The sequence below is a fragment of the Gasterosteus aculeatus genome, chromosome 2, assembly GCF_964276395.1.
Source record: "Gasterosteus aculeatus chromosome 2, fGasAcu3.hap1.1, whole genome shotgun sequence".
Classification (NCBI taxonomy): domain Eukaryota; kingdom Metazoa; phylum Chordata; class Actinopteri; order Perciformes; family Gasterosteidae; genus Gasterosteus; species Gasterosteus aculeatus.
The window spans coordinates 24466590-24490444 of NC_135689.1; the positions used below are offsets into that span (position 1 = coordinate 24466590).

General features: G+C 52.5%; 3 protein-coding genes across 9 annotated transcripts in view; 1 reads left to right on the forward strand and 2 right to left on the reverse strand.

The window, feature by feature from the left end:
- Positions 1-309: 309 nt before the first annotated feature.
- On the forward strand, positions 310-5238 carry LOC120829651 (ninjurin-1). 2 transcript variants are annotated; one of them, XM_040193947.2, is made up of 4 exons: positions 310-474; positions 2292-2526; positions 3528-3666; positions 3742-4725. In XM_040193947.2, the coding sequence occupies exons 1-4, from the start codon at positions 412-414 to the stop codon at positions 3818-3820; spliced, it is 516 nt and encodes a 171-aa protein (XP_040049881.2). In that variant the 5' UTR covers positions 310-411; the 3' UTR covers positions 3821-4725. The 2 variants fall into 2 exon arrangements, with proteins under 2 accessions (XP_040049881.2, XP_040049882.2); XM_040193948.2 differs by having other exon boundaries at positions 314-474; positions 3531-3666; positions 3742-5238.
- Positions 4643-9356, reverse strand: LOC120829650 (emerin). Of its 2 annotated transcripts, none has more exons than XM_040193946.2 (7): positions 9117-9356; positions 8687-8765; positions 8164-8259; positions 6182-6213; positions 6073-6092; positions 5325-5384; positions 4643-5238 (listed from the first exon to the last, which is right to left on the reverse strand). In XM_040193946.2, exons 2-7 carry the CDS (start codon positions 8763-8765, stop codon positions 5055-5057), a joined length of 471 nt encoding a protein of 156 aa, XP_040049880.2. In that variant the 5' UTR covers positions 9117-9356; the 3' UTR covers positions 4643-5054. The 2 variants fall into 2 exon arrangements, with proteins under 2 accessions (XP_040049880.2, XP_040049879.2); XM_040193945.2 differs by having other exon boundaries at positions 6182-6216.
- Positions 9357-10921: 1565 nt separating this feature from the next.
- Positions 10922-23855, reverse strand: part of flna (filamin A, alpha (actin binding protein 280)) — a 29929-nt gene continuing 16995 nt past the window's right edge. For 2 of the 5 annotated variants that reach the window (XM_040194203.2, XM_078087684.1), the window contains 35 exons: positions 23697-23810; positions 23472-23615; positions 23258-23381; positions 22833-22993; positions 22555-22645; positions 22292-22461; positions 21892-22009; positions 21447-21559; positions 21205-21354; positions 20798-21116; positions 20457-20630; positions 20220-20382; positions 19811-19971; positions 19527-19694; positions 19335-19458; positions 19101-19257; positions 18826-19015; positions 18168-18191; positions 17531-17778; positions 16499-16598; positions 16279-16419; positions 16068-16196; positions 15792-15965; positions 15534-15695; positions 15242-15445; positions 15006-15158; positions 14780-14902; positions 14351-14617; positions 14125-14262; positions 13887-14002; positions 13101-13233; positions 12846-13022; positions 12546-12764; positions 12265-12462; positions 10922-12053 (listed from right to left, as the gene is read on the reverse strand). In XM_040194203.2, coding sequence (XP_040050137.2) covers positions 11869-12053; positions 12265-12462; positions 12546-12764; positions 12846-13022; positions 13101-13233; positions 13887-14002; positions 14125-14262; positions 14351-14617; positions 14780-14902; positions 15006-15158; positions 15242-15445; positions 15534-15695; positions 15792-15965; positions 16068-16196; positions 16279-16419; positions 16499-16598; positions 17531-17778; positions 18168-18191; positions 18826-19015; positions 19101-19257; positions 19335-19458; positions 19527-19694; positions 19811-19971; positions 20220-20382; positions 20457-20630; positions 20798-21116; positions 21205-21354; positions 21447-21559; positions 21892-22009; positions 22292-22461; positions 22555-22645; positions 22833-22993; positions 23258-23381; positions 23472-23615; positions 23697-23810 — 5532 coding nt within the window. In that variant the 3' untranslated portion in view covers positions 10922-11868. Of the gene's footprint in view, positions 12054-12264; positions 12463-12545; positions 12765-12845; positions 13023-13100; positions 13234-13886; positions 14003-14124; positions 14263-14350; positions 14618-14779; positions 14903-15005; positions 15159-15241; positions 15446-15533; positions 15696-15791; positions 15966-16067; positions 16197-16278; positions 16420-16498; positions 16599-17194; positions 17270-17530; positions 17779-18167; positions 18192-18825; positions 19016-19100; positions 19258-19334; positions 19459-19526; positions 19695-19810; positions 19972-20219; positions 20383-20456; positions 20631-20797; positions 21117-21204; positions 21355-21446; positions 21560-21891; positions 22010-22291; positions 22462-22554; positions 22646-22832; positions 22994-23257; positions 23382-23471; positions 23616-23696; positions 23811-23855 lie in introns of all 5 variants that reach the window. The other 3 variants (XM_040194200.2, XM_040194202.2, XM_078087685.1) reach the window with 3 other exon arrangements.

Below are 23855 nucleotides of genomic sequence, written 5' to 3' on the forward strand. Positions count from 1 at the left end.
CCGCCACCTACTGATTAACACACAAAACACACATATATATAATTACAAAAATAATTATTATAATACTCATAATTCATTTTAATTCAATTAGGGAACCTCCCTTTTCTATTGCAAAAACATATTCACAAAATAATCTATGAAGCAAGTCAAACAATCTTAAAGATTTAAGTGTTTTTACCTCACATTGAGGAGACAAAATTAGGAGCTTTTATAGTCTGGGGAGCAGCTGAAACCCTAAAAATCTGAACTCATAATATAGTAATGTTAATTATTTTTAAGTGAGGTGAGAAGGTAAAGTGTACGTGGAGAGTGGGAGGGATCTCACTACTGTAGCCTCTGTGACTGGAGAAGTTGCCTGACTCGTTCCTCTTCCCCGGTGTGGAACAGCTCTCGTCCCCATTGAGAGGAAGGATGGACGCAGCGTACAAACAGACTGGAGACGACATGGCTCTGGATAAAGTGGGCGACATTGAGGTAGGAACAAGCCCTCTCTTACTCCTGCTCTATGCTATTTTGTTTTCCCCATTTTCTGTTCTATTCTATTCTAATGTATTTCTGTTCTTTGTATTTCTTTTCTATTCTCCTCCATTCTATTCTAATTTTAACTCTAACCGTCCAACCCCATAAATCCTATTCTATCATTGCATAATCAAGTGAACAAGTATCTTTTGGGTAATCCTAAATGTCTTTCATTACATCACATTAAACTACTGTCTTTAAAGTACAATTTAAGTGCTACAGTTTGTTTAGTGTTTTTTAGTCAGCGTAGTCTGAAGAGGTGTGTCTTTCATTTACAGTCATGAAAGATTTAGGAATTTTAAGACACAATAACTATATATGTGCAGGTCAATGAGAGTCAACTGGATAACTGAACTACTGATATAATGTGCAACATATTGACAGCAATGTCAGTTATGAAATCAGTGTGTCTTCTAACAGCTGCCAGTGCTGCTTTGAGATGAATGAAGGCTGTGTGAGAGAGAGCGTTGCACCCAGCATGTGACGTCTTGTTCACCGACAGGAGTGGGCACATCCCTGAGAAACCACCTCAAATTCCTCCGTGCGCTCTCACTGGCACGCCTCTGCACAATGCTGGCACGCCTCTGCACAATGCTGGCACGCCTCTGCTCAATGCTGGCACGCCTCTGCTCAATGCTGGCACGCCTCTGCTCAATGCTGGCACGCCTCTGCACAATGCTGGCACGCCTCCGCTCAATGCTGGCACGCCTCTGCACAATGCTGGCACGCCTCCGCTCAATGCTGGCACGCCTCCGCTCAATGCTGACACGCCTCTGCACAATGCTGGCACGCCTCCGCTCAATGCTGGCACGCCTCCGCTCAATGCTGGCACGCCTCTGCACAATGCTGGCACGCCTCTGCACAATGCTGGCACGCCTCTGCTCAATGCTGGCACGCCTCCGCTCAATGCTGGCACGCCTCCGCTCAATGCTGGCACGCCTCCGCTCAATGCTGGCAGGCCTCCGCTCAATGCTGGCACGCCTCCGCTCAATGCTGGCACGCCTCCGCTCAATGCTGGCACGCCTCCGCTCAATGCTGGCAGGCCTCTGCACAATGCTGGCACGCCTCCGCTCAATGCTGGCAGGCCTCCGCACAATGCTGGCAGGCCTCCGCACAATGCTGGCAGGCCTCCGCTCAATGCTGGCACGCCTCCGCACAATGCTGGCACGCCTCCGCACAATGCTGGCAGGCCTCCGCTCAATGCTGGCAGGCCTCCGCTCAATGCTGGCACGCCTCCGCACAATGCTGGCACGCCTCCGCACAATGCTGGCACGCCTCCGCACAATGCTGGCACGCCTCCGCACAATGCTGGCACCGCTCCGCACAATGCTGGCACCCCTCCGCACAATGCTGGCCCTCCTCCGCACAATGCTGGCACGCCTCCGCACAATGCTAGCAGGCCTCTGCTCAATGCTGGCAGGCCTCCGCACAATGCTGGCACCCCTCCGCACAATGCTGGCCCTCCTCCGCACAATGCTGGCACGCCTCCGCACAATGCTAGCAGGCCTCTGCTCAATGCTGGCAGGCCTCCGCACAATGCTGGCAGGCCTCCGCACAATGCTGGCACCCCTCCGTACAATGCTGGCACAATGGTGGCAGGCCTCCGCACAATGCTGGCACGCAATGCGCTTGTGTTCAGGTCTGTCTGTCTCAGCTGCTGCTTGCCGCTCCCTCTTCTCCTCTAACAACCTGCGTGCACACAGATCACAGCAACACAACACAAAACACCTCTCTGTTGAACCGCCCACCCCTGACGTCCTTTAATCCCTCAGGCACTGACAGCCCCCCGTGGAAAGGTGCATCGGCCCATCAACTTGAATCACTACGCCACCAAGAAGAGTGCGGCTCAGAGCATGCTGGACATCGCCCTGCTGATGGCCAACTCGTCCCAGCTGAAGACCGTTCTCTACGTGGGGCCCAACTACCGCTTCTACGTGCCCCTCATCGCCCTGCTGTCTCTGTCCATCACGCTTCAGGTCCTCGTGGGGCTGTTGCTCGTCTTTATTGGCAAGTCACCCACAATTTTTGCATCTTATCTACTCATTCCTTTGATCTGGGAATCGGTAAGTTTGGGAGGCGCAAAGAATCAATGCAGGCAAGAAGACATCAAACAAGCTTCAGCCGTGTCCGAGTCATCGATGCTAAAGACAACATTGGTGCATTGAGTTCCCTCTGGTCAACAACTACTTTGATTATGAATCCATAACTGTAAGATGAAGTCAGCAGCATTTTCCTGATTGTTTCCTGATTCCTGATTCAGGTTATTTCATTTGGGCTAAAAAGTGGACAAAATGGTGCTTTGTCATGTGGACAAGCAGAGCCGAAGATGACAAAGACCCAGGTGGACGTGAACGTCTGTGGCTCTTCTGTGCATCCGCGCATGTGTTTTGAGCCATCACCTCTTTCTCCAATCACCCTAAAACTAAACTAAACTAAACTAAACTAAACTAGCTAAAACCGGACTACCGTGACATCTGAACACTTGCACCTTGTTTCCTGTTGGTCCTTTGTGAAATTCATACGCACAACTCCAAATGGTTGTAAGATTCTCAAGTGCAGTCCTAAAACACCAACAGGAGGTAGCAGTTCTTAGAGGTTTGGGTTGTTCTGCGTGTACGTTAGTAAAGAGCGTATTAATCAGTGAGCTGCAGGACTTTGGTGGCTTCCAGAAAGAAGAAAACCAGCCTTCATACAAACTTCTCACTATCAATCCTCTCATCTCCTTTGACCAGAAAGTAATGAGTGTATTTCCAACATTTCACACAGAACTCTTCATTCCCTTTAGTGCTGTATTTTCTTTAAATAACCAACATGTCGATTTGCAGTTATATATTTGGTAATCAGATCAAACAATTAACTCCCTCTTTGATGATTTGGATATCCTCTCCATTTGTTATATAATTATTAACTACAGTCTTTAATTTGGTCTTTTTCTAAGTCTGTCCTCCAGTCTGTCATCGCCCTCTTAAAGCTCACTTAGCTGTTGTTGTTGTGTGATTGTGCGTCAGCAGTGAAGTACGACCTGAACGATGTGAGGAAACAAGCCAAGCTGAACACGTTGAACAACGTAGCGACCGTGTTCGTCTTCTTCACCGTCCTCATCAACATCTTCATCACTGCGCTGGGGTTTGATGGAGAAGCGATCAGGTAAAGACCCTCACAGAACACACACAGACAACTAAGGCGCTTTTTCTGTTGTCAAACCTTGTCTTTTCTTCACAGGTTATTCAAGTCACCTGCGATGTCAATAGCAGAGTTTCCAGTCCTGCCGATCCACGACAACGACACTGGTGGCAATTAGAGCAGGTTTTGGACCACGAAGACGTTTCCTTGTTGACCTGAAGCCTCAGAGCCTTCAAATCTAATGGCCAACGATCCTCCAGCTGGAATAAACTCATTTCTAATTGGATTTAATGGATCCACATTAGGGGACTTTTGTCTTAAGACTCGTCAAACAAAACCTCAGCGAGCATCTCCCTCAGCCTCCATCCAGGACCACAGGCAGACAGAAGCAAACCTCAGCGAGCATCTCCCTCAGCCTCCATCCAGGACCACAGGCAGACAGAAGCAAACCTCAGTGAGCATCTCCCTCAGCCTCCATCCAGGACCACAGACAGACAGAAGCAAACCTCAGGCTCACCACGCGGCCTCACCTTCAGTCCTCCATCGCTGTGCGTTTTCTCACAAATATAAGAGATTTTATTGATTCTGTTCAATGTTCCATCGGTGGAAAGCAACGACCCCTGAACCCTGGAGAGGATGACTGGTATTTTTGCACCGCTTTGTCCCAACGTCAGCGGGGTTGATGAAAGGCTCTTTGGTCAGAGATCTGAATTAGTTCTGTGCAAGAGGCTCAGAAGAGACTTTAGCCTTCATATTACATTTTCTATGGCATAAAATACGTAGTAAAATTGTGAATTTTGAAACTTTGACATGTTCTTAACACCTCCAACAAAAGAATCAGGGAACATCAACTTCTGGGTTGACTTGCCTGTGTCCCCGTAGGCCAGATTTTCTGTTGTGCTACATGATAACACGGGCTGCATAGGACCAACTCACACATGTGACGGAACCGCTGCATGAAACAAATCAAATATAAAAACTCCACAAAGAAGCAAAGACATTAAAAGGAGAGGCTAACAGCATTCTTTATTTCACTTACTGTCGATAAACCCTATGAAAATAAAACAACCTTCAACAACCCAATGGTTACTACTGGAGATGGACTTTAGAACTTTACTGGCTCAAAAATATACATACTTTAAAAAAGGGTGAATTTTTAGGGACTATTTTCAGCAGTGCAGTAAAGCACATGTGGGGGTCAGAATAAACCACATTGTAGGTTAATGGTATGAACACGTATATCAACGCACGTTGTTTAAGGCGAATCGTCCTCGTTGGTCAGGGGGGGAAACACTGACGACAGAGGAGCTTTGGTTCATTTGAATGGTTTTGGTTTTACTGGCACAGTGACGGAAGAAAGAGCATTTAGAGGTTGTTGGAATGTGATGAAGAAACCCGGACAACCAACGAGATCATTGAACGTTGAAGGGACCCTCTTCTTCCTGCCTTCGGCAGTAGGCGTAGTAGAGTGCCGCCGCTAACACGGCTAACAGCAGCAGCAGGCGGATCAGCTTCCACGCGCGGCCTCCAGGCGGCGTGTCCAGCGGCCCGGAGCGCCCTGCGCCGTGATTGGCTGTTCGGTTAGCGACGGGGGACCTGAAGCGCGGGAGTTGAGATGAGATTTACTCCAGCGGACAGACTGCCTTGCGATGGCGCACCGCTCGTTAATCATACACACTCACCCGGTTTCCTGGCCGGACTCCTCGTCCTCATCGGGCTCAATGTTGCCTCTTCGCTTGAGCCTGAATGGAGGAGAACTTTATCTACTCATGCAGAACACAGCTCCACCGGCCCACGGTCTCGGCGTTGGCAAGGAGCGGACTACACTTACTGAGCACTGTACAACATTCTTGGTACACACCTTTATGTTTCCCAGCAGCCACGGCTGCTCGGGGTGGTTTTCTGCTCTAATGAGCAAATGTTAGGTTGCTCAACTGTTTTACTAAGACGATGACATTAGTGTCCCACAGATACTGTTTCATCAGGATGCAGAGTCATTATTTTAGCTACTGCAGAGGTGTAACACAACGCTCGCTCTTATTAAATATTGCTATCTAGCCATTATAAAATGAATCTTCTAAACCTCATCAAACATGTACTTTTTTACAATAAATCAGTTGAAATGATGAAGGCGCTTTCAATAGGTAGTACAAAATGTAAACCATCCTATGCATATTATATACTTGGGTCCTAAGGAGAGTACAGACTTTCTCTTGATCATAGCAACCGCCTCAACAACGACTCATTGATTGACATGCAGACAAATCAGTGTGGAATTGACCAACAAACCAAACGTAGGAGGTTATGTGCTCCGTCATGTGAGTGAGTGTGCACCTCTGTGTCCACGGATAATCTCCAGCCTATCAAAATGTTTGAAGACAAAAGGCAGTATATATATCTTGTCTATGTGTGTGTTAGGCGTGTACTCACATGTCGGACTCTTGTCTAACCTGTGGGAATGAAAGCAGTAGAGTTTGGAAGATCATTTACGGTCGCGCAGCAGAGGAATTTGCCACGGAGGAACACGACAGGGACTCACCGGACTGTGGTATGTGATGTAGGTTATTTCCTCTGCTGCGAAGAAAACAACACACAACTTATTGTATCTTTGGGACGGGAACATTTAGAAATGAATAGTGAACCCTACATGGCAGATTTGACGAGGTAACGTATTGGCCAGCCTCAAGGCAAGTGAACGTCTTCCCTCGCGCCGATGTATGTGGCCTGTAATATCTGCATCACATGTTAGACAGAGAAACAAATGAACACCCTGCTTTTCCTGCAGCTTTTTCCACATTTACCTTGAGAAAACATTTTTATCCAAAGCGACTTCCAATAGGTGGATTCAACCAAGAGGGAACAGACTCAAAACAAGCATCACAAAATCTCTTCAAGAAAGCAAACTACAAAGTGCTACAAGTAACTGCTGCGCCAAGTGCTAATAAAGTGCTACCGAGTCCAGGTAGAGTTCTTCCCGGTGGGTTTTCGGTTTGGCTTTCTGCGGTCCTGGTCTCATTGGGGAGCTCAATCCACCGTTTAGGAGCCAGGACACCAAACAGTGGTGATGTTGAGTGTTCAGCTCTCTGTGAGGGAGGGAGGGAACGTACGGTGTGACCATGTCCTGGATGCACACCTGATCAGGCTGCTGCAAGGTACCAATGTTTCTAACGGGTGGGGGCTTTAATCGGTAACCAGTCAAGGTAGCGGGCTGGAGCAGATCCTGAGACACAGTTCCTGAATGGTGGAAATCAGGATCTGGTGGTTGACTGTGTCAAATGCAGCAGAAAGGTTGACAAGGACAGAGGAGAGGGAGGCTGCTTTGGCAGCGTGGGGTTGCTCAGAGACACCAAGTCTCTGTTGAGTGCCTTGACGCCTGACTGGAGAAGGTCAAGAAGACTGTTATGCCTCATTGGAGGAGAGTTGGTTAAAGATGGACGTTTAGGAAAGAAAGAGCAGAAGAGAAACAGGCCTGTTAACTTCAGACGGCTTGAGGCTGGCTTTCATCAGCAGAGTTGGGAAACAGACGGTTGAGAGGAAAGTGTTGATAAGACGGGTGAGGAAAGGAAGGTCAGGAGCAATAGACTGAACAATGAGAGACGGGATGGGGTCAAGGGGGCAGTGGTTTGGCGAGGTGAGAACCTGGTTGGTCACACTGGGTGTCTGTGGCGAGTTGAGATGTATGATTGAGAAACAGTGCGTCGAAGGGAGGGCTGATAAGACAGAGGAGGCCAGAGAGGAAGGAGAGAGGGAGCGAATGGTACGACGGACAGTCACAGGCAGTTGATGCGATACGGATGTCAGATTGAGTGAGGTGGAGAAAGTCAGAGATAAAGTAGTGGTCAGTGATATGAACTGGAGTTACAGTTTGATGTAGAGCAGTTTCAGCTGAAGATGTACTGAAGTCAAGGGGTTTGTGAGTAGGAGGGGAGGGAAAAGAAGCCTGATGGATTGTTGTATCTGAAGTCAGTCAGGCATCGTCGATTCCGCCTCCCCTGAGAGGTCACGAGCCGGACGGATCAAATCGCAGCTGAAGAACCTGGACACGCAACCAGGCTCACATTCACAGCCGATTTCAGTCACCAATTCACTTATTCAGTCTGACTGAGGTAGCGCGAGTACTCGAGTACCCAGGATCTCGTTGCTGGGAGGCAACAGTGGTAACGCCCACACCCCCGTGCTGCCCCTCAAATACCTTTGGTTCATTCCCATCTGTGTTAGAGAAACTCCACCTTGAGTGGGCGGTGGCGTACGGCGTAAGCAAGTGCCCCCTTGTTCTTCCTTTCTAATGTAAGAACACGCGTCAACCTTTTCTTGCCATGTTTTACTATTTTAAAAGAAGATTGAAAGGAAGAAGTTCACTTGCCTGGCGGCTGGCCATCCATTAGACCCGACCAAACAAAACAAAATGCCCTTTGGTTTCTGTCCACAGCCCGTAGAACACACTGCAGAACGTGTGCTACTAAGCGGACGTTTACTGAGGCACACATGCTTTTTGAACCAGCAGACTAAGGAGCCTCCTACCTTCCTCCCTGTAGAAGGTCTTATCAGGTGAAGGTACCGCAGCAGCCTTCTCCATGGCCACCTCAAGCTTCTTCTCATACAGCTTTCGAGTTGAGTCTGCAACCACACCAACACAAATTGTGCAGAATAAAATTAAGAAGTTAAAATGAAAAATGTTTGATGACACTGGAAAAAGTTTGTTTCATTTGATTGTAGAATAATTTTAACTAATGTTTAAAAACCTGACAGATACACAGGTATATATACACATGTGTGTGTGTGTGTGTGTATATTATATATATATATATATATATATATTATACATATACACACACACACACACACACGCACACACATCATTTAGTTTATAATGTGAATACATTGAACGTAACAAAACAACATCTAGCACAATTATTGTGTAACAAAGACTGGTTGAAACATGTTTTCATAAGTCAAACCCAGCGATGAGATGTAGAAGGTGCTATGATGTGTATTTCTGAGGAGCATCTCAGGAGGATCATCATGTCCTCCACGCTCTCCTTACCGACTACGGGCCCATGTTTGATGCCATATTCACCAAGCAGCTTGCTGATCTCACTATTACTCTTCTCACTCAGAGACATCTGCGGATGGATCAGAATACAGATCAGACGGACGGACACGATGGAGCGGCAGAAAGGGGCGGGGACTAGTGACGTCACCCAGCTGCCAAACGTCACAGACAAACGATCGGAGCGCAAACCAGTTTACGAGAGTTAACGTTAGTTTACAACATTTTGAAAGTCCGAGAAAGCGAGTTGGAGCCTAAACTCCATTAATGTGAGAACCCCTAGTTGCTCTTTATGCTGCGTGGTTTGTGGCGCGTAATAAAACGCTTTAATGTTTCCATGAATATGTTACTAAATAGCGCGAGCGACACACGCCGGCATTCAGTCGAGCGGCCGCGGCTGTGGACGCGAGGTCGGCTCGTTTACCTTCGGGTCCCGTGCGAGGCGGCGTGAGGAAGCGGGACGGGGCCGCGGGGGAGGACCTGCTGCCCGGATCCGGACACGCCTTCTCCCGGTCTCCGCCTGCTCCGGGGCCGCGTTCCGTTTAGCTGTGGCTGTGTGTCCTTAGGGACGCGGCCCACCATGTCCCAGCATGCAGTGCGGGCCGACGAGGATTTCATTTATTCACGACGGAGGCGGGTGATCCGACAGCGCGGAAGAGTTCACTCTTAAATGTAATAGATGCACTAAGTATATAATTATTATCTACCGATAGAAATGTTCTAATATATAACATCACATCTTAGTTTATGAAAGTTACTATCACCCCCCCCCCCCCACACACAGCCCGTGACCCAGACTATCACCTGAACCCCCCCTTGTCCGTGCTGCTGCCCCCCCCCACACAGCCCGTGACCCAGACTATCACCTGAACCCCCCCTGGTCCGTGCTGCTGCCCCCCCCCCCCCCCACACAGCCCGTGACCCAGACTATCACCTGAACCCCCCCTTGTCCGTGCTGCTGCCCCCCCCCACACAGCCCGTGACCCAGACTATCACCTGAACCCCCCCTGGTCCGTGCTGCTGCCCCCCCCCCCACACAGCCCGTGACCCAGACTATCACCTGAACCCCCCTGGTCCGTCTCACGTGGTGGGGGTCTTGTGACGCTCTGGACCTCTTGTCAGAGTTGATGGAGCCGTGAATTGTGTTCTCTACCAGAACAGCCTGGAGGACAATGGCCGTTTGTGACCTCAAGCTGAAGGTTTGGGTTCTGCACCGGGACAATGAGCAGGTCCACTGGGACAATGAGCAGGTCCACCTAGCTAAGGTCTGGACTCAGACCTGTTTGAGATGCTGTGGTACCTTTAACATGCTCAAACCTTCCTATGTGGGGACCTGTTACGTCCCTTGTCTTCATATTGTCTCCGTCTCAGGAGAACGCGGCTCTCCAGCCGCTGAGACAAGCTGCGGTGCATCAGGCGATCAGCGGCGCCTACATTACATTCACCCGTCTCTTCTTTCCAGCGCCGTGTCCTCCGGTGGCGGAGACTCACCATGAGCTTCTGTAGGGTTCGATTTATTTCAACAATTTTGGCCTTTAAGACCCTGATGTCATCAAACTGGAAACGGTTCAATAAAGAACATTATGTTAGTTGACGCTCGCCTGTGTTATAACGTTTACTGTATATACACAGTACATCAAAAAGGAGGTGTGGACCTATTTCGTGCTGGACAGTCTCGATGTCTTTCCATCATCTCGGACCTCAGCTTCTCAACCACAAAGATCTATAGATTATTTAATGTTATTAGCACTGAAATATTAATTGAATTAATCTAGAAATACAGAAACCTAAGACATGACACTTCTGAACCTGTAGGTTTCATTTTTTATTTTACAAAAACATAGTGACTAATATTCTGGGATTGATGTGGAGCATTAAACGTTTATTGATATATCACTCATGAAAATATAATCCAAGAATAAAGCGAGTCACTACTCTGACGTCTTGGGACAAATAGTGAAGGTGCCATCAGGAACATGATCACGTAGAAAGCGGCTGGCCGGAGGGTCAAAGACATGATGTTTGAGGTTCCTCTCCTGCAGCGGCCTCTGGAGGAAGAACCCGTGTCGGCCCGACCAGGAGCACGAGCGTTCCAGGACGGGCGTCGGATCCTCAGCGGGACTCTGGCCGCGTAGCAGTTACATAAGGACACATTCGACTGAACTCACCTTTACCTGCTTTGGATTTGTCACGATTTAGAGTTCAATAAGACACAGAAACAGCCAGAAGAATACTTAGACAACTTTATTGTGTATGAAAATACTGTTTTACAAACACTTTGAAGCCTTTTTTAAATTGGGACAAGATTATTTATATATATTTTTTGTTCTGAAAGAGCTAGAAGGACAGAGGGAGAAAACAAAGCAACAGCTGTTCTCTTGTGGACCGTTTCCTTTTACGTTACGTGATAATACTCATCTTCATCAGTCCAGAAGAACATCAGAAACTTCCCTTTTTAAAACATCGGCCTTTCTGAATCAGTTTTACAACCTGATGAACACGCAGATCGCATGTTGTGTGCCGTTAACACAGCAGCCGTGTTCATAGAGCAGACAGACCAGTAAGCTACCGTGAACCTCCCTATTCTAATCCATGTGGCGGCTTTAAGTGCATAAAAGTGGAGCACGCTAGCAGGTCAAGCAGCCGCGTTAGTTAAGAGCGCCATGAAAGCGGCGTGCTGCAGTGAACCCGTGCTGAGCAATCGTAGAACGGGACAACTGAAGACCGCGCGTCGGTTCAGCCCATTGTTCATAGAAAACTGAATCCATCGTTTATGAATGTTAGAGAAGCTCCTCCAGTGTAAACCGTGGCCTTCATCCAATGCTGCTGGGGCCACGCTGCTGCTACGCTAACCAATCGCTGCTCACCAGTTCAGACCGCTCGGCTAATGACGGGAACAAACAACAAGGCGCATCTTTTCCACGTTAAACTTACTGAAGGATGCGATTAGGCAGAAAAACAAATCGACTCTGAAGAGCGCAACATGTGTCCATGCCTTCATCTGAGGGAGGGTCAGGACCACGTGTTGACCTGAGGGTAAACACTGATGCAGGACACGGTTTTCTACGGAGTTATAAGACAGAAATGTGTAAAACAGGAGGGACTTGAAGTCGTAAACAATGGTGGGTTAGACTCTAGATAGACGCTCAGTGGTTGAGGAAGGCGATGGTGGCTTCTCAGACGTTTATGTGGTAGGGGCTGCCGGGGATGTGCTCGTCTCCCCACTTGACCACCAGGATGTACTCGCCCTTCTCTTTCAGCTGGTAGCTGACGTTGTACAAGCGGTTGCCCAGATGTTTGACTAGGATCTCCTCACAGGGGACCTTGGGACCGTCCACGCCGACCAGGAGCATGTTACGACCTGAGCGTGGAGACAGAGCAGATCAATATGGCCGCCGGTTTCAACTCGTAATGCTTCATTATCACAGTTGAATTCACAGAAAATGAAATCGACCAAGACTGCAGACTACGTGTTGCTGTCAGCCGTTAGCGGGATAGAATTCAGTCGGTAACGCGTGTACCTCGTACTTTACTGAGCGCCACCTGAAAGCAGAAGAATCACCATCCCACACCTGCTTTGCTGCAGTCGACACTGAAGCTGTTCTTCTGGCCGACAAAGGCCTTGCTCAGGCCCGGCCCCTTGGCCGTCACCTTGCTGGCATCGGACTTAGTGGGAGCTCCCTGCTGAGAACAGCTGATGGCCCGGGTCACGGGGTCGACCATGACAGAAGACGTCTCGTGCATGCTGTGGCTGGACACCAGCTTGGAACCTGGAAGCCAGAGTGGAAGTTCTCAGGTCTCAGGGGGATTCACACAGTTTTGGTCCTGCTTGCCTAAAGAAAGAGTTCCTCACCAGTGATCTTTGCTTTGAAGGGGCTCCCGCCGATGTGGTAGGGGCCGCCGTATTTGATGGAAATCAAGTAGTTGCCAGGAGCCATTGGGGTGTACGTGACCCTGTAGCCCTCGGGGCACTCCACACAATCCATCTTCACCTTGGAGGGCCCATCGATGGTCACCGCTAAAGCACCAGGACCCGCTTTGCTCGTGTTCACCACAAATTCACACGCAGTTCCTGGGGGCAGAAAATGAGGACTGGTCCAGTAGGTCCAACAGGACTGGGGACGAGACGGCTCTGAGAGGGGCAGCGGGTTACCTGTGGTGCCTCCCTCCAGCCCCGGCCCGTAGGCCGACACCATGCCGGGGTCTCCGGCCTGGCCCGTTTCTCCCACTCGGATCTTAAACGGACTTCCAGGGATGTGACTTCCATTGAACTTCACATCGATCAGATAGAGGCCGTTCTCTCTGGGGATGAACCGAACTGCGTACTTATCTGGACAGACGGGAGGGGAAGAGTACGTAAAGGTGCCTTTGGTGAGCGTGGCCGCCGACTCTGCGTCTCCGCGGTTACCTTGGTCTATCTCGGTGACGCAGCACTCTTCCAGAGCTCCAGACGGACTGTGGACCTTTGCGTCGATCGCCCCTTTGGCTCCGTTCAGGCTGACGGCAAACGACGCCGGCTGGTTCACCTTCAAACCCGACTCCTGCTCGACAACACATACTCACACGCTCAACTCTGCGTCACCAAACGGCCGGACGTCTCCTCCCGCCGGCCGAGCACGACAATCACAGATCAGTCCATCACCACAGACAACACCTACCTGCAGGCGGCTAACAGGGCTAAAGAGGAGGGCTGTGCAGCACAGGAAGCAGTTATTAGTGAGAGGACAAAAGCCAGTTTGGACAGTGGGACTGAGCACGTCTGTAAGTGTAAGTTCATGTGGATCACAGTAGACCAACATGAGGAGAAAGACTCATTTGACTAAACCTGCAGAAAAAAATAGCTGGAATAAAAATGTGAAATGTTTTGTTTTTATTCCGTCTATTTAGTTTCTTTGTGGCGGTGTTTCCATGTGTGAGGGAGCCCATGTCAGACCTCTTTAACCCTTCAGCGCCCCGTATCACTTCTACAGGTGGGAGGCTGTTGGCAGCCTTTAGAATGAGGCACGAGAAACACACACAGTCCTCTAGTGTCCCAGAAGCCTTTGCACCGCCTGACAATGCAGCAGCAGCAGCTCTCACGCCTCCTAAAACATCCACTTCCGCTTTGTACCGCAAACAGAACTCCCACTGCTGCTGCAGCTGCATTGAGGCAGCGCGCTGCGGCCTGGCGTGTGTGTGTGTCTCAGAGCCTCACCTGAAGACTGGCCACAGTGAGGCGCCGCGCGTCATCGGACGGCGAGGCCACGGGGACCACGAAGGGGCTGTCGGGGACGTGCTCGTCATTGAAGCGGATCGACACCTCGTAGTCTCCTACAGGAAACAGGCGTCGGGTCAGAAAGTCACAACCACGCGTGGCCCAAACGTTTGGTAACAAGACAAACTGATTCATCGTCCTCATCGTTTCATCCGCGCATTGACCCCCCTTCTCTCACCGGGCTCCTGCACCATGTAGGACACTCCACTGGACCCGTCTTTGCGGTCCTCGAAGGCAATTTCGGCCTTGCTCGGCCCCTCCACAGCAATACTGAGACCTCCGGCGCCGGCCTCCCGCGTCCAGATACTGAACTCGGCTACACACACCCACACACACGGCCGGGTCAGGTTGGCGGTGCAGAAGAACACGTGTGCACTGATGGTCCAGCCCCCACACACACTAACCTGGCACTCCGGCTTCGGCTCTCTCCAGGCCCGGCCCTCCGGCACGGACCTTGTGAGCGCCGCCCTCCCCCAGGGGGCCCACGGTAAACTGGAACGGGCTGCCCGGCACGTGCACGCCGTTGTATTTCACACACACGGTGTGCACGCCGGTCTCGGTGGGGACGAAGCGAATGCAGTAGGTGTTGTTCTCTCCCTCCATGATCTCGGCCTTGTGGACCTGGCCGGACGGACTGGTCACCTGGGCGGTCATGTCCGCTATGCTGATCTCTGGTTGGGGTCAAACACGCGAGCAGTGAGACTCTGCAGCTTTCGGCTTCGGATACGAATTGAAACGTTGTAGAAGAAGCGGAGCTGGTGCTCAGACTAGACCAGAGTTTGGTCACGGCTAAAACACGCATCAGCGCGCATGTTGGGCGTCTGCACGCGTACCTGGGATCTTGAGGCTGAGGTCACACTGGCTGCCAACGTTGGCGACCGATGCTGCTCTCCTCTTCCTGGTGATGCTCTCCTTCATCCTGCCCTCCCCGGTGACCTTCACTGTGAACGCGCTCCCTGTCAAGCGCCACACACAACGACAAGCGGTTCATTCAGGGGGGGTCGGCTGGGGGGGGGGGGGGGGGGTTAGGTTAGTAAATGCCAGTCTTCAAGTAACCACCTGGCACGTGTTGGTCAGCGAACTTGATGTTGATGATGTAGTTCCCTGGCTCCGTGGGGCAGTAGGTGACCTTACAGGTTCCATCCTCCTGGTCCTCGGTGTTGATGTCCACTTTGCTGGGCCCCTCGATGGACAGACTCAGGCCGCCGTAGCCTGTGTGCGAGACACCAGCGAGTAGGAGCGATGAATGTGGATGGCGGGAAAAGAAAGGAGCATTTCTTCCGCCCGGCGCGTACCTGCTTCACGAGTGTCGATGATGAACTCGGCGGGCTCAAAGGTCCGGGCCTCGTTCAGACCCGGTCCGCTCACGCGCACGCGGCTGGCGTCGCCGATTTCCGATTGGTTGATCATGACGGAGATGGGGCTGCTGGGAATATGGCGACCGTTCTTCTTGATGTTCACAAAGTGCTCGCCGATCTCCTTGGGGACGAAGGAGATGCCTGCGGGACGCACACACAAACAGCCGGCGGGCGGGTTGAGACGAGGATGAAGACGACGGACTCGTCTCCCACCAGACGGCGCACTCACCAACATGTCCGTTACGCAGCATCTTCAGCAGGCAGGGCTCCTCGCGGCCAGAGGGCGTGGTCAGGGAGGCGGTCAGCTGGCTGAGGTCAAACTCACCGATGTCCAGCGGGATGTCTGCGGCCGAGCCCACCTTCAGGTGGGACATTCTCATGGAGTCATCCCCTAAGGACACAGCAGGGACAGGCCGGCTCAGTAGAGAAGACAAACCACAAAAGGCGTCCTGGGGTCTCTGCGGCGGTGGGCGGATCAGAGGATTACCGGTGATCCTGGCACAGAAGGGGCTGCCGGGGATGTGCTTGTCGTTGTATTTAACCAGGATGCTGTAGTCTCCGGGCAGAACGGGCAAGTAGGACACGGTGCAGGTCCCGTCCTGGTTGTCAACACAGCTGATGTCTGCCTTGGATGGACCCTCGATGGCCAGAGACAGACCCCCTGCAGGGACGCCACGTGAGCAGGCAGGACGGAGTGGGATCGAGTTACTAATTCCCCACTAGTGTTTTGTCTCTGCAGGGGACAAATTAAATCAATACATACCCTCCCCGGCGTCCTTGGTGTTGACCGTGAAGACTGCGGGCTGGTTGACGGTCCCGTGGATGAGGCCCGGCCCGTAGGCGCTGACGTTCCCACTGTTCATGTAGTCCACGTAGAACTGCAAGGGGCTTCCTGTGGATGCCAACAGAGACGAAGGGTTTCTCGCGCGCGCTCAGCGTTATTCACGTAGCAGCAGCGTGACGCAGAGTCGTACCAGGGATGTGGATTCCGTCGTATTTGATGTCCATCTCGTGCAGACCGGCCTCGGTGGGGGCGTACTTGACGGTCACGGTGCCGTCCTTGTTGTCCGTGATGTCCGGCTTGGCCACTTTGCCCGATGGCATCCGGACTTCGCCTACACCAGAGGACAGAGAGGCCGCAGTGAGACGCAGGAGGCGGCGCCGAGGGGAGCGTGTCCTGCAGCGCACACTCACCCGTGATCTCCCCCTTCTGGATAGTGAATGGGATGACGAGGTCAAACGGCCTCAGCCCTGCCACGTCCAGACCGTTCATTCCCATTGGTCTGTCCGTTGCCTAGGAGACAAGAGGGCAGAGGTCAGAGGTGCGGTTCGTGGCGAGGCCGTGCGTTTACAGTAGCAGATGCAATCAGCAGGATGGGGGGGTAAAGGTTTCTGTCACCAACACACAGAATGGGATGAAATGATTGACAACGAGGTGACGATGGTGATTAGTCAGCATGACGACACCGACACACAACTGCGAGAGGGGATGAGATGAGGAGAACCACTGCCGGGTGGAGAGAGGAGGACAAAGCACAGTTGGCCATTTTGAGAATGTGGAGCGGCTGGCCGGCCCACATTGGTGCTTCTCAAAATGGATTTAGTTCCCCTGCAAGTTGACATGGAGCACTGCTCAACAGAGGCTGCACAACCCGTCATGCCAATTGTTTCATTCCTGAAACGCATTAGTTAGTTTTCTATTGTGCAGCTCTGTTGCACTGTCCATGTGTTTAAGGGATCCACGAGACGGAGGGAGACAAAGTCCCCTCACAGGGAGAAACACCTGCGAAGAGACTCAGACCGATGCAGGCTGATAAAAACGTGTGACGACACGGAGGAGACAATGGAAGACAAGGAAGCGGGGGATGACAGGCTGGAGGTTTTAGGTACCCAGGGCTGTTGAGTGTAGTACTGGGGCATTTGGCTCTGCTGCATGAGCTGGTCTGATGGAGCTCCTTCCAGCGCCTGAGGTGGGTGGGTGGGGGGGGTCAAACAATGCAAAGGGATTGGAGGGAAATAAAACAGCATTCAGTGGGAATTAGATGCGCGGCGCAACCAGGACTGAATCAAGACGCTTCTGTGGATGGAAACAGCATCAGCTCACAGCGGAGCGGGTGGAGGTAGTCCTAGCGGGTGGAGGTAATCCTAGCATGAGGTTCTTCTCCAGTCAGTACATTACTACGACAGGGGGTTTGTAGGTGACTGCTGCTGCCCTGACGCGCTCACCGTGACTTGGAAGGGGCTGTTGGGGATGTGCTCCCCTCCGAAGCGGACGCAGATCACGTACTCGCCGGGCTGCGGCGCCGTGTAGAAGATGTCAAACGTGCCGTCCTCGTTTTCGACCACGTCCACGTCGAGCTCCGCCCCCTCGGGCGTGCACACGCTGCACGTTACCTTGCCTTTCCCAGCAGCCTTGGCGTCCACGGTGATGACGGTCTGCTCGCCAATCTGGATAGTCGGGCCGACGCCAGCGCCTGAAGGAGGGTCAGAGGTGAGACGCAGGCAGGCGCACGCTTCCCCCTCACACACACGGACAGCATGCACATTCCACAAGTCACATGACATCTAGCCTGGTTATTCCCATCCAATGGTTACCAATGACTGGCAGGTTATTGTCATACGTTCCCCACGTACAAGTGAAAGATGCCACCTCGGTTAGTCCATTAGTGGTCCAATAAAAAATGAGATGGAGACGAACACAAGCAATTATGACGGAGGAAGTGGAAAGTGAGATGAAGGAGAGAGGTGGAGGTAGAGAGCATGGCATGTGGTGTAGAAGGGTGGGGCCACCATCCTCCATGCGGACAGGAAGCAGACAGCAGGGGGAGCAGGTCCTCTGCGTTACGTAGTTCAGGGGGCTTACCTAAACCGTGACCGCCGATTGAGACTGACAAGAGGAACGGTGAGAAGCAGGAGAGCGGGAGAGAACAAAAGTGACAAATAAAAGACAGTCAGGTGGGGGTGGGGGTGGTGGGAGGCAATCACTGTGCTCCAAACACTTGGATGAAAACAAACTGACAGTAGAGTGTGAAGCAGGAAGGGTGTGTGTGTGTGTGTGTGTGTGCGCGCACACACACAGCGTGAAACACACCAGGTGTCCAGCAGGGGGCGACTCCTCTGCTCTGAGAAACTACTTCTCTCTTCCCTCAGTAAACATGAGTCTATGGTCTCGGTGTCTAGTTTCATGTCTTCAATACAGCAGACGTTCATTCAGGCAGGGGGTGCTTTAGGGCGGGGCTACCTTTTATTGACAGGCCACAGGGCACTAAAGGAATGCGTTGGTTATTAATAATTCCTGGTAAGTTCAGTTGCTTAATAACAGAATTATCATCCTAATTGACATCCCCGTTGAGCTGAAGCCAGGAATCCAGCACCAATGGGACGGGTCCACTTCATATATATAACCAGCAACTCATCCTGCAGGAATGACGTTCACCAACAATACAGCAAACTAAATGATTCCAATTGATGAATGTATGAGGTCATCTTTCATCCCAGAGGCCTGAGCGTCCTGTACACACCTGTGACGGTGCACTTGCTGGCGTCCCCGGTGGGCAGGGCCCTGATGCGGTAGGGCGAGTACGGAATCTCATCCCCTCCGTACTTGATGAGGATGGTGTATCTGCCGGTCATGTCCGGCACGTAGGACACCAGATAGGTCCCGTCATGGTTGTCACGGATGTTGGCCTTCTTTGGCTTCCCCTCTGGGTCCTGCAGCAGAGAGAGCGACAACAAAGTGTGAAAAAAAAACGGAGAATCGCAGTAAATGATGATTTACCGTCATGCTGGCACTCACAGTGATCTGCACCGCCAGCAATCCCTCGCCGGCGTCTTTGGCGTCAATGGTGAACTCAACAGGCAGGGAGGCGGGCACCCCGGTGGTATTGAGGCCGGGTCCGCTGGCACGGACCTTACTGGCGTCGTGGGTGGGGAGCACCTTCACCTTGTAGGGGCTGTCGGAGGGACGGATGAGGGGCTGAATGAGCAAGTCAGGCCAAAGGGGGGCGGACGCGTGGTGTGTGGGTGATACCTGCGTGGGATCTCCTCGTCTGCGTACAGCACATTAATGGAATAGGGTCCCTCTCTGGTGGGCACGTACTTCACTGTGTGGGTCTGATCGCCGTTGTCCACCACGTCCACCGGCTCCACCACACCTAAACACAGCGGCGTTCTTACTTTCTGCCTTGTGGTCAGCGGAGACCCGGAGAAAGGACACGCTTACCTTTGGGCCCTTGGACGCGGACCTGCAGCGGGGCGACTCCCGCTTTAGAGGCGTCCACTGTGAATGCCTGGGGGACGTTGGCTCGGACGTTGTTGCCCAGGCCTGGACCCTGGCACTTCACCTTGGTGCTGTCCACTGTGTCGCTGACTGGCACAGAGAACGGACTCCCTGCAGGCAACCCAACGAGACATTATGAGCAACTCAAATGAAAACAAAGCAGAACGTCTCGCCGTGACTAGCAGATGGGAAGATGGAGACATCTGATCAGCTGCAGCGTTTCCTACCTTTGATGGGCTGTCCTCCGTAGGTGATGTTCAGGTTGTACTTGCCGGTCTCGTAGGGGATGTACTCCACACTGCAGCTGCCATCCTTGTTATCAGTGCAGGACATTTTGGCTTCTGATGGACCCTCCATGGCCAGACCAAGACCACCAGTCCCTGCTCCTCTGCAGAGGAACACGAGAAACGTTAAAGATCCAAACCTCAGTGACGTTGGCGTGTTCCGCCCTGTACGCTCTCAGCGCCTCAGGGGCTCCTGGTCATTTAACAAGGAACTAAAAGGCTCCTTCAGTTGTCTGCGGTTCCACAGCAGTCTAAAGACCAGCGGGGACTGGGTAAGGCACCTTCTGGGGCAGGCCTCAGCTTGCACCCTGGGGAACGTTCCAGCGAGGGGGGAAGGCTGCTACTCACTCACCGGGTTTCCACTGTGAACTTGTTGGGCTTATTGGTGATGCCACCTTTCAGGCCAGGGCCGTGCACACGGACGCGAGCTGGATCACAGCCCTCAGTGACGGCCACGCGGAACGGGCTCTTGGGCACCGGAGAGCCGTCGTAGCAGACCTCCACGCTGTGCGGGCCTGGGGCGAGGTCAACGTTAGAGAAGCCAAAACAGACCTAGAAAGTGGGCTCGCCGGGTCCTGCTCAAGCTCACCCTCCTCGTAGGGAGTGTACTCCACGCTGTAGGTTCCGTCTCCGAGGTCGGCGACCAGGGCGTCTGTGCGGCTCCCAGACGGGTTGCTGATGAGGGTTTTGATGTGGTCTCCTCCGGTCTGCGTGAGGGCACGAGCGTCCACGGTGAAGTCTGTGGTCGCCTCCCGGAAAATACCTGAAAAACACCGCCAGGAAATGTTGGAGGACCTTTGAGATCCTTTCGATGTGGACAACAACGTTCTCTCCTTTTGGTCTCTTTTCTTAAATGAAAATCTGTAGACCACCACGTGGGTTTTTCTGAACACCGCGGGGCTGCAGGAACATCTGGTATTCGGGTTTTACCTTTGCCCTCCACGCCCGGTCCGAAGACACGCACCCCGCTGGCGTCGACTGCGGGCTCCACGGTGAGCCGCGCCGGGAAGTTGGGCACGTCCTGGCCTCCGTAGCGGATGGTGAGAGTGTAGGAGCCGGGGTACAGGGGGATGTAGGTGATGGTGTAGGTCCCGTCCCCGTTGTCCTGGATGTGCACCTCGGCCTCGGTTCCGCTGTCCGAGATGATCTCAATGGTCAGCTCGGCCGGGCCGGCGTTCGTGCAGTCCACGACGAACTCGCCCTTCTCGCCGACCTTGGCGCGCTCCAGGCCTGGGCCGGAGCAGCGCACCTGAGGAGGGAGGGATGTGCGTGATGAGTGAGGTCGAAGGGGAGAAGCGGCGGGGCTCCACGGACGCCCGGCGGTCACTGCGGCTGACCTTGGAGGGGTCGGACACAGGATAAGCCGTTGGACTGAAGGGGGATCCGGGGACGGCCACGCCGTCGTAGGTCAGTTCCACCTGGTACGGCCCCGCCTCTCGGGGGATGAACTTCACCTGGCTGGTCTCGGGGCTCAGGCCCGGCTCAACCTGCGACACAAAGCACCTCCATGAAGCCCATCAGACGGGACCACGTCTGCTTTGTCAAATACGGACAGACAGCCGTTCCAATGAGGCCACACCTTGCTGGCCACTGGCTTCCCTGAGGGGGAGGTCACCTTGGCGCCGACCTTTCCCTGACCGCCAGCACCCTTGGATTTGACGGTGACCTCCTGGTCTTTGCCTACAGTCATCTCTACAGCGAGACAGAGCGGAGAGACCACCGTTAACACCCCGCGATCAATAACAAGCTACATTTATCCAACAGTCCTCATAATGAATAAGCAGTGAAATCTTGATCCTGAAAATAATGATCTCATAAGTTTGAGTATCGTGCAATTTCTACTCATATGTCATAAGTCTTAGTAACAAACTTTAGATAATTATCACTATCCACAATTATTACGCGCGTTTGCGTTTGTGGCAAAAGAGGAATTTTAGGCAAACAAGTGAAATGCTCGTCAAGAGGAATCGCTTTGACAGGAAATGGCGAGCGGCTGATGATGCACGAGGACAGGAAGTACGCACTGTCTCCCAGGCCGCTGACGTTGATCTTGCTGAGGTCCAGCGTGGGCGCCACGGCAACGCTGAAGGGGCTTTTGGGAATGTTATCTCCACCGTAGGTCACAGCAACTCCCAGAGGGCCCTGGGGCAGGAAGGGGAGGGCACAGATGTGATCACACGGATACGGAGGGAAGCGTCAAGGATCAAGATGCCTTGAAGCAGCAGGTAGCCGCTGAGCTAAAGCTTGAGGCGCCGTCAGTACAGGTCCTCTTTACCTCGCCGCTGGACAGACCTGATTGACCGGCACTGAAGCGCTTCGCTTTCCTCTCCTCAGAGACAACGGACTCCTTCAAAACACTGATTTGACCTCAGAGGTTTCTAACGTGGATAAGTAGCTCAGGCCACAGGAGAGGCTGAATCTCACCTGCTGCACCGGTGTGTATTTCACAGTGTGCGTGTTGTCGTGGTTGTTGATGATTTCAAAGTCCTTCACAGCCTCTGCTTTGGTCGGCCCGCTGAAGGTGCAGTCCAGGTTCGCCTTCCCGGCTGCCTTGGTGCTCACAGTGAAATGGGTGGGCTTGTTCAGTTCCACACCTGCAAGACAACGAGGAGGAAGGAGAGACGTGACCAAAACGATTAAATCATTTACAAATCTAGGTCTAAATAGTTAGTGGGAGCTGTGATCACCACTGCGGCTGAGTCCTGGTCCCTCTGCCTTGACCTTGCTGGCATCGTGAGAAGGATCCACCTTGATCCTGATGGGCGTCATTGGAATGGCCTAAACACACGGAACACGTTATCGAACACAATGCACTCTGCTCTCATTCAATACACCTTCAATTGGATCACCACCCATGTGAAAGCCTGGTTCTGTCTCTCGCACCCAACCAAGCAGCTTTCTGTGGCTAATTGCTGGCTGTAGAACATGAAATGGAGACTGACTGGATTCAGGCAGCCAAACTGACCTGGTCAGCAAACAGGACCATGATGGTGTAGCTGCCGGCTCCAGGAGGAGTGTACTTGACAGTGAACGTGTCGTTGTCGTTCCGGATGATGTCAAAGTCGATGTCGGCCTCCGCGGGTCCCACCACCCCAGGAGCACACTTGATCCCTATGCTGATGTCGCCTGAGGAGGAGACAGAACCGATGGTTTCTGCTGCTTAACAGCCAGTCAGAGCAGCCGTGTTGTCTCCATGGGTTTAACTAATAAGGGGACATTACTGAAGTAAACCCACTATAAACAAGCTTTGGTCACAAGGGGGCGTGTTAGGATGGAATCACAAGTAACCCTTTCACGTCCCACACAGGATCCCTTCCTACAGAACTAGGTGTCATACGTCACTGAGTGGTTGCAAACACTGTGCGGATTCACCGAGGCGGCGTGCTCTACCTTGACCAGCCTCTGTACAGTCAACAGTGAAGTACGTGGGCTCGAAGGCCTTCAGGCCCGTCTTGGCCACGCCCGGTCCCGAGACCTTCACCTTGTTTGGATGACAGCCTGCGCCGATATTCATCTGTGATCAAAGAGCACAACAGCTAAAGAGGCTGAGATGAAGGGCGTCTGTGGACCCCCCCCCCCCTCTGGTGGGCGCCGGCGTGCTCACCCTGAACGGGCTGTCGGGGATGTTGACTCCTCCCCAGGACACCATGGCGGTGTGTTTCACCGGCTTACGGGGGGTGTAGGTACAGGCGTATGTGCCGTTGCCGTTATCCTTCACCTGGACGTCCACGGAAGAACCTTCCCCGTCCTGCCCGGAACGTTACAATGAGACGAGTGGAACCAATGTGTTGAGAACATGAAGACGGCAGCTGCAGACACACACACACACCTGAGCCGCAACCTTCAGAGGAGCTTTCCCTCCCTGCTTGGCGTCGACTGTGAACTCTGTGGGCTTTCCAACAGCCAAGCCGCTGCTCTGGAGGCCTGGACCGAAGGCCTTGACCTGGAGCAAACACACAAACACACACAGGTCTACAGCTGAAGGACA